General features: G+C 47.9%; 1 protein-coding gene across 2 annotated transcripts; it reads right to left on the minus strand.

Moving 5' to 3' along the window:
* Nucleotides 1–628: 628 nt before the first annotated feature.
* Nucleotides 629–8,451, minus strand: LOC116979837 (extracellular calcium-sensing receptor-like). 2 transcript variants are annotated; one of them, XM_033031719.1, is made up of 6 exons: nt 8,219–8,451; nt 7,218–7,509; nt 5,617–6,447; nt 4,656–4,883; nt 2,723–2,846; nt 629–1,984 (listed from the first exon to the last, which is right to left on the minus strand). In XM_033031719.1, exons 1-6 carry the CDS (start codon nt 8,431–8,433, stop codon nt 1,077–1,079), a joined length of 2,598 nt encoding a protein of 865 aa, XP_032887610.1. In that variant the 5' UTR covers nt 8,434–8,451; the 3' UTR covers nt 629–1,076. The 2 variants fall into 2 exon arrangements, with proteins under 2 accessions (XP_032887610.1, XP_032887612.1); XM_033031721.1 differs by having other exon boundaries at nt 8,215–8,451.
* Between the last annotated feature and the right edge of the window lie 520 nt (nt 8,452–8,971).

Genomic DNA, 8,971 nt, shown 5'->3' on the forward strand with positions numbered 1-8,971 from the left:
ATTTAAAAATACATTTGGACAGGAATGTGTATATGGTTAAATGCGGGCAGGTGGGACAAGTGTAGATGGGGCATGGGCAAGTTGGGCTGAAGAGCCTCTTTCCCTGCTGTATGACTCTGAATCTGGTTCCACTTGAATGGCTCTGAGTCCCTGCAAAGCCAGAGGAAATCTATTCCAGCTGACGAATCCAAGCGCCAGAAGACATGTTTATGTCTTTTGAACAAAAATAAAATTAATGTAGAGGCAATAGCGGAGGCCTCAATTGGCCTGACTTTGGGAGAACTGGGGATGGGGGCCGGACATTGTGCCTTCCCCCACAGTGGTAACCATTGTGGGGGGATGATTTTTGTGTGTAAGTGATTATTTTAGTTTGTGTCCAAGATGGCTGTCGGAAGGGAGAGTGTACGCTGGCGCTGTTTAGCTGCCGCTGCTCTCTCTTCACATTGTGTTTTTGATTTTTTTTGTCTTTGGATCGAATTCTGTCTTTAATTTGTGTATTGGTGATGTCTTTATTATTTATTTTACTCTGATTATATGTTTTTTACTCTTGTTAAATTCTGTAAGGTGTCCTTGAGACTTTTGAAAGGTGCCCACAAATAAAATGTATTATTATTATTATTATTAATGTATTGTAATTACTGAAACGAATATTTAATGTGATTACTCTACAAACACAGAGAACGACATACAAGAAGCACGTTTTATCAATAGCAAGTATTATAAATAGAATCAAGGTTGTCTGATTTAAAGTTCCATAAAAACTACTTAAAATCTCTGCCTCTCATGATTTTATATACTTTTATCAGATATTCTGCAACCGTCCGCGTTTCACAGAAAACTATCCAAATCTGTCCAATCTCACCCTGTAGCTAATTCCCCCTAATCCAGGCACCGTTCTGGTAATTCTCTTCTGCGCCCTTTCCATGCCTTTACATCCTGTAATGGGGCGACCAGAACTTGCACACAACACTCCAAATGCGGCCAAACCCAAGTCCGACAGAGCTGCTTCGTGATAATGGAGAAGCTTGTGAGGGGGGTTTAGGGAGTAAGGGGCGAGGGCGAACGTGTGGACCGTTCTACAATCTCTCCGCCCTGCCCATCATCTGTTTCTTCGTGTTTTCCTCCGGTTTGATTAAGATAATGTAGCATTTGGGAATAAAGATACAACTCAGCAGCCCGAAGCTCGACGCTAATATGGCAAAGATTTCCACGGCCACCGTATACTTGCCAGGGGTGCTGACATAGGCTGGGACAAAGGTCAGCCAGACTGCGAAAAAGATCAACATGCTGAAGGTTATGAACTTGGCCTCGTTGAACTTGTCCGGCAAGGCTCGGCCCAAAAAGGCTAAAACCAGGCATATGCACGCCAGCAGCCCGATGTAACCGAAAGCACAACAGAAAGCGAGCGTGGAACCCACTGCACACTCCAGAATGATCTTTGCGCTTTGATACTGGGTGTTTTGAGTGGGGAATGGCGGGGACGTGGCCAACCAGACCGCGCACACTATAACTTGGATCAGCGTGGAGATGAAGACAATTGACCTTTGTTGGGCCGGTCCAAACCATCGCATCACGTTGCTAGACGGCAGGGTGGCCTTGAACGCCATCAGGACCACTAGAGTTTTACTGAGGATGCAGGAGATGCACAGGACAAAACTAATCCCGAAGACAGTGTGGCGCATCGCGCATGACCAGGGTGTTGGCTGACCGATGAAGGCGATTGAGCAAAGGAAGCAGAGCATGAGGGAGATTAACAGCAGGAAGCTCAGCTCTGAGTTGTTGGCCCGGACAATGGGCGTGTTTATAAAGCGCAAGAAGACAGCCGCGACCCCTCCCGTGACGCAGGCCCCACACACGGAGATAGCCATGAGAGTCACCCCCATGCTCTCTCCAAACGACAGGAACTCAATCTGTTTAGGAACGCAAGCGTCTCTTCGGTCATTGGACCAGTAATCTATCGGACATTTCATGCATTCCGTGGAATCTGTGGAAGGGAAAACGATTCATCAGGCATAGAGCTGTACAGCACGGAAACAGATCCTTCGGCCCACCATGCCCATGCCGACCAAGTTGACAGATTGGGCTAGTCCCATCTAAATTAAACAAATAAAGTAACAACTATTATATTTTGCTTGCATTTGGCCCATAGTTCTCTAACCCTTCCCCATCTATATATTTGTCCTTTATTCTCCGCTTCTATAGCTTAGACACAAGGGACTTTCGGCGTTGCTTTAGAAACAACACTGGCAACAGCGAGGATGCTGAGTTACTCCAGCACCCTGTGTCTTCTTGTCGCTGGCAGCTTCTTCTCAGGCAGTTCATATCAGATAAACACTATCCCCTGAAGTCCCTGTTAAATCTCCCCCCTCTTATCTCTTGCCTATACCCTCTAGTTTTAGAACCCTCTGCGCTGAGAAAAAGACGTTTGTGCGCGTATCCAGGCCCCTCGTGATCCTGCACACCTCAATAAGGCCACCCCGAAACCTCCTACGCTCCAAACAAAAAAGGTTCCAGCCTGTCCAACCTCAGTCAGAGTAAAGGTCGGAATCCGAAACGTGACACCCGTGTTCTCTCTTTTCTGCAACACTCTCTAGGGTTCCACCAGTTACTGTGTGAGCCTTGCCCAGGTTTGATAGCCCAATGTGCAATTGTCGGAGTCGCCATGCGCTGGTACTTCGCGTTGCATGTTATATTCCGTCCACGTGTCATCGGCGCTATTTACCTGTCTGATTGCTGATCGCTCCCTCGGAACACGGTAAGCAATCGAAGCAGCAGATGGGCTGTCCTTGCCGGGCAACCTTCCTTGTACCCGCAACGCAGGAGTCAGTGCAGAGAGACACCGGTACCTGCGGACACAGGACGTCTTTCACTGACTCACACCCAACCTGGAACAATGCCTTATAGAACATAGAATAGTACAGCACAGGAACAGGCCCCGCGCCCCACAATGTGTGTGTGCCGAACAGAATGCTAAGACCAACTCTTACCTGCCTGCACATAATCCATACCTCTCAATTTCCGGCCTGTCCACCTCCTCCCCTCTCCCCCTTCTCCCACCTCCCCCTTCTCCCCCCTCCCTCGTCCCTTTCCACCCCCTCTCTCCCCTCCCCCCTCTATCCCCCCTCCTCTCTCTCCCCCCTCCTCTCTCGCCACCCCCTTCTCTCTCACCCCCCTCCCGTCTCACCCCTCCTCTCTCTCTCCCCCGCCCTTCTCTCCCCAGCCTTTCTCTTCCTCCCCCGGCATCCCTCTTCCACCCCTCTCTCGCCTCCCCCCTCATTCCCCCGCCACTCTCTCTCCCCACTCCCCCCCTCCCCCTCCCACGCGAGTTGAGGGGACGGGACCCAACGGGCCCCTCTTGGTCTCGGTTAAAATTTACCCCTCTCACAGTAAAGCCATGTACTCTAGTTTTTGACATTTGCACGCTGATAAAAAAAAGTCCTGATTGTTTACCCCACCAATGCAGTTTAAAAAAACCCATAGAACTCTCTTTTTGCGAGCATTATTCGTTTAGTGAAAAAAATGCCCTTTAGATTCATGTTTCCTCTCTTCCTTTAAACCTATGCAATCTGGTGCTTGATTCCCTTACTCTGCGTAAAAGACTGTTCATTCATATATATATTCCCCTTATGATTTTGTACACATCTATAAGATCACCCCTCAGCCCCATGCAGTCCAAAGAATAATGTCCTAGCCTGCCAAAGTCCTGGCAACATCTTCGTAAATCGTCTCTTTCCAGCTTAAAACACTTTAAAGCTTTCCTGTCCAGTTTACCTGTCGGTGTTGTACTTACCTCCACTGGCAGCTTGTTCCATAACCTACCACCCTGTGTGTGGGGGGAAAAAAACCCTCGAACCCCTTTAAATCCCTCTCTTCTCACCTTAAGCAAATGCCCTTCAGTTTTAGACCTCATATTAGGGAAAAAGACTGCGTCCATTCACTTTACCTCTGCTGGCCCGCAAGTTATAAAACCATCATTCAGCCACTCAGCTCCAGGGAAAACAGTCCCAGCCTAACTGGTCTCCCAATAACCCAAGTCCTCCAGCTCCGAATAATCCAAAAATCTGTCTGAAGAAGGGTCCCGACCTGAAGCGTCGCTTGACCACCCCCCCCCCCGCCCCCCCCCCCCCCCCCCACAGATGCTGCCTGACCCGCTGAGTTCCTCCAGCATTTTGTATTTTGCAAAAGATTCAAACATCTACAGTTTCTTGTGTCTCCAAGTATAAAGTCATAGGATTATGCAGCGTGGCAACAGGCCCTTCGGCCCAACTTACCCACACCTACCACCATACCCCATCTGCACTTGTCTCACCCGCCTGCATTAGGCCCACATCCCTCTAAACCTATCCTATCCAGGTACCTCTCGAAATGTTTCGTAAACGACTTCCTCAACTACCTCCTCCGGCTACTCGTTCCATCTACCCACTACCTATTGTGTAAAATAAATTAGCCTTCAGGTTCCTATTAAATCTTTCTCCCCTCGCCTTAAACCTGTCATCTGATTCTCGATTCCTCTACTCTGGTGTTTACCCAATCTATTCCTCTCATAATTGTGTATAAATGGACTGCTTTGTCGCACAACGATATACATTTGTGAAAAAAATCTACGACTCATTGTAAAGCGATGTTCTTCAGTTATCATTGAAATCGTTGCTTACACTGTGTCGAGATCCGTGCCACTCGATTCCATCTGCATCCACGACGAATTCTTCCCCCGCAGGGAGGGCGGCATCGTAATATCCAACTTTCACAAAGTCAACTGAGCCATCAGGACGCCTTTGCCAATTAATCATGTCATAGGAAGCGATGGGATCTCCGTTCTCATCAAAGCTGACTCGCTCTCCGAACTGATTGGTGAACTGCACCTCCCTGAGATAGTGCAAAAGCTGTAAACACCATACAATTATCCACCTATCACTCGCCAGACTCCGTGCCGCCGCCACCTATTTTGTCCAGCTTTCTCCCCGCTACTACCATCAGTCTGAAAAAAGGTCTCGACCCGAAAAGTAACCCATCATGTTTCCAGAGATGCTGCCTGACCCGCTGAGTTATCCTTGTGTTCCACACAAGATTTCAGAATTTAGTTTCTTTGCAAAATTATTTTGATTTAAAAAAAAAAATAGGGGTTTAATGTCCTTATTATAAACGGATATAAAGTACTCAGCGGATCAAGCAGCATCCTTGGAGAACATGGATAGAAAACCATGTTCTCCAGAGATGCTGCTTGACCCGCTGAGTTATTCCAGCACTTTGCGTATTCTTGTGTGTTGCCCCTGTCCCACTTATGAAACCTGAACAGAAACCTCTGGAGACTTTGCGCCCCATCCAAGTTTCCGTGCGGATCCCGGAGGTTGCAGGTGGTTGCCGGAGGTTGCAGGTAGTTGAAGCACCGTAGGAAGACTGACAAAAACCTCCGGGAACCACCGGGAACTGCACGGAAACCTTGGGTGGGGCGCAGAGTCTCCAGAGGTTTCCGTTCAGGTTTCCTAAGTGGGACAGGGGCATTAAACTTGCATCTGCAGTGCTTCGGTTCTATAATTTAAAATCGTTATATTGGAGAAAGGTTAGTCTAACCTTTATGGGAGTTTTACCCTGCTGGATAAGCGGCCCGTTACTCACCTGCCAAGGTAGAATGTTGGTCTTTTGACCGCAGGTTGTGTTGGCGAAGGGCCCTCTTCCGTTTTCACACGATTGTAAGTTGTGAAGAGCGTGGGCGATGGCGTACACCGCTTTGTACACGTTGTAGGCAATTGTTAACTGTGTCACATCGGTAAAGGGATTCTCAACCGACCCCAGGCGCTCGGTACCAGTACACGGTTGGTACCGGGCCGCGGTCTCCTTCACAGTCCCATTGGAAGTTTGCACGCTGCAGCCAAAAACCTCTAGCCACAGTTCTTCCACGAACGGGTTGTTGGGTGCGGAGGACGGGTGAACTTGGACGAGAAACTCTCTCAGACCAGGAATGTCCTCTCTCCTGATCCCAAACCCAATAGTCCCAGCAAATATTTCCCGTGTTTCTTCCGTCCACAGCCGGGCTGATGTGATCCAGCCCTCGCTTGCGATGAGCTGAACGTCTGTGATGTTCTGCTGCCGCATTTCTTTCACCAAAGACACGGTGTCGCTTTCAAACGTAAAGACGATCACCACTTTAGCTGATGACTTTTTCATGGTGTCCGTCACTTGGACCAACTTTGATCTAGTGCTTGCTGCGGAGATAAATTCAATAAACGCGATACATGTTTCAAATGTTGAAACTTCTTCAAGGAACGATAATATGGCAAAGCGGCCATACTCGCTGTCCTCGGCCACAACCCCCACCCAAGCCCAATTGAAGCGCCCGACCAGCCGCACCAGCGCCTTGATCTGCACGGCGTCACTGGGGACCGTCCGCAAGAAGGTTGGGAACTCGCTTTTGTCGCTCAGACAGGTGCAGGAAGAAGAATAGCTGATCTGCAAGTGAACGCACGTTTTAAATCGTAAATTTCTCAAACTATTTTCAAGTCAAGATTGTTTTACTGCCATATGTACCGAATTGGAACAATGATATTTTTACTTGTAGCAGCACAACAGCTACGTAAACGTTGCACTCTATAAAACCCGGAATAAACAACAAAAGTCTTCAGTATATATGTTTAAAAAAACAGCTAAATTAATAGACAATTACCGTGAAAAGTCAAAAATAATGTCTACATAGTTCGGGGTCTATTTGGAGGTTGTAGTGTTCGATAGCCTACAAGGTGGTTGTAGGGAAGAAGCTGTTCCTGAACCTGGGGACCTTACAGTTTGCAGGCCCCTGTACCTTATTCCCGATGGGAGATGTGAAATGTGCAAGGATAAAATGGGCAGGAGTGGCATGCCTGATTGATAGAGCGACCCCCTCCCCCCCCCCCCCCCCCACACTCTTCCCTGTGCTCCAACCAAAATTGAACCAGACCTGCCCCCCCCCCCCCCCCCCCCACCACCACCACAATCAATCCGAAGAAGGTCTGAACTCAAAACGTCCCCGATCCACGTTCTCCAGAGACATTGAACTTATCCATGCAACTGATACGCTACAGTACTATATTCTGTAATGTCTTCCTTCTCTCTACCTGTTGTACTTGAGTTTGACTTGACGGTATTTATGTATTGTATTATCTGATCTGATTTGGACAGCATGCAAAACACAGCTTGTGACTGTCTCGGTACACGTTACAATAATAACCCGACCAATACACTACCAGGCCAATGTGGAATGGAGCCAGCAGGCGGGACGCGGCGATTGATTCTGAGGATGCCGCGTCTCCCACCACGATGGAGACCGAGGGGAGTTCAGCGCACGTGGAGCTTGATTCAGGCCCATCTTCCTTGTTCAGTAATTTGAGGACTCCTTTGAGTGATTCCGAGTGTGTATGGCAGCTGTCAAAGATCTGATAGCCCAGGGTTAGGTTGGGAAGGAGCTGAGCGTTGCTGTTTATTTCCTCTATTGCAAAGATCATGGTGTGCGCCCAGCGGAGCTCCCTGTGTCGGAACCTGATCAATACATAAGGGTTGGGAAGTCATACAAAGCATCCTCGGATCTCAGGGAAGGAAGGAAAATACAAATTCTGCAACTAAACACACAGACAGCAGAAGTTAACTGAAATTATCCATTCATCACGAGTCACCGTTGGCGGAGACACAAAAAACTGCAGATGCTGGAATCTTGAGCAAAACGCAAGTACCGGAGGATCTCATCAGACCTGGCAGCGTCTGTGGAAGGAATGGCCGTTCGAAGTTCCTCATTCAGACTCCTGGATTTTATTTGTGGAAGAAAAAGACAAAATTGAGAATTATTCCATAAACAAACATTTGAGAACGGAGACACAAGGAATTACAGATGCTGGAGTCTTGAGAAAAACAGTAAGTGCTGGAGGAACTTAGCGAGCCAGGCAGCATCTGTGAAGGGAATGGACATGCGACATTTCGGGTCGGGACCCTTCTTCAAACTCATATAACATAGAACATTGAGCGGTAGATCACAAGGGAAACTATCCTGTCCATAATGTAGCTGCTAAACACGATGCCATCTCTTATCTACCTGCGCATAAACCATATTCCTCCATTCCATCTGTATCTACGTGCCTACCCAAAAGCATCTTAAATGCTGCTATTTTATCTATCTCCACCATCAACCCTGGGGCGCGTATTCGGGGAACGAATTCTGTCCAAAATGCCCAAAAGTGCTGATAAACGTACTTACTGAAGGCAGCGAACTGGCTGAGGCTTATTGCGAAACGTGTTGTACACAGGAGCCGTTCTGAAATGTAACGGGAATAAACCGCCCAGGATGACATCTCCACGTTGAGACACGCCAGGATTAAACTTTTCTCGCAGCTTGCACGCTGTTTCGGTCGCTGGAGTCATCGCTTGGATTGCGCAGAGGAACGACAAGGTCCAAATAGCAAGCGGCAGCATTGTTAAGGTCAAAACAGTTTCTCAACACCACTGGAAAGTATAACACGGTTCTGCGGCTGGGTGTCTATTTATATGTTGGCTGGTAAACACGCCAGGTGCGCTTTAACCGACCATAGCTCAAACCATCCCGTTGGGATAGCAGGAAGATTGCTTCTTGGTAAACAGGTGTGAAGTGAGATGATAATCAGTAAACTTTGTGGATGCTGGAGGCAATGTCTCTCTGGATAATTGAGTTTAATCATATTTTGTGTGATTAATATTAAGATTGTTACGGGGCGAACGTTCGTATGATATTTGGGGAATTCTCTGTAGGCACGCTATTCGAAGGGATAACAAAGCTGACGATGTTTCTGAGCACACGCGTGTACATCAATGTTGTCTTTAGACCGTGAAAGTTGCCAGTTTAAACAAAGACTATTCTTTAACATGGTTGTACACCCAATGTGCATTTCACAAGAGGGGAGAGGACACATGACTCTTAAAGATACTTGGGTCAGGGGTTATGGGGAGAAGGCAGGAACGGGGTACTGATTGGGGA

Source organism: Amblyraja radiata, chromosome 13 (genome assembly GCF_010909765.2).
Source record: "Amblyraja radiata isolate CabotCenter1 chromosome 13, sAmbRad1.1.pri, whole genome shotgun sequence".
Lineage (NCBI taxonomy): Eukaryota > Metazoa > Chordata > Chondrichthyes > Rajiformes > Rajidae > Amblyraja > Amblyraja radiata.

Coding starts and splice junctions, on each gene's coding strand:
- LOC116979837 (XM_033031719.1), bottom strand. CDS start 8,433: ATGCTGCCGCTTGCTATTTGGACCTTGTCGTTCCTCTGCGCAATCCAA. Junction 2,847..4,655: donor GGCACGGATCTCGACACAGT/GTAAGCAACGAT, acceptor CTGTGTCCGCAG/GTACCGGTGTCTCTCTGCAC. Junction 1,985..2,722: donor AGCGATCAGCAATCAGACAG/GTAAATAGCGCC, acceptor TCCCTTCCACAG/ATTCCACGGAATGCATGAAA.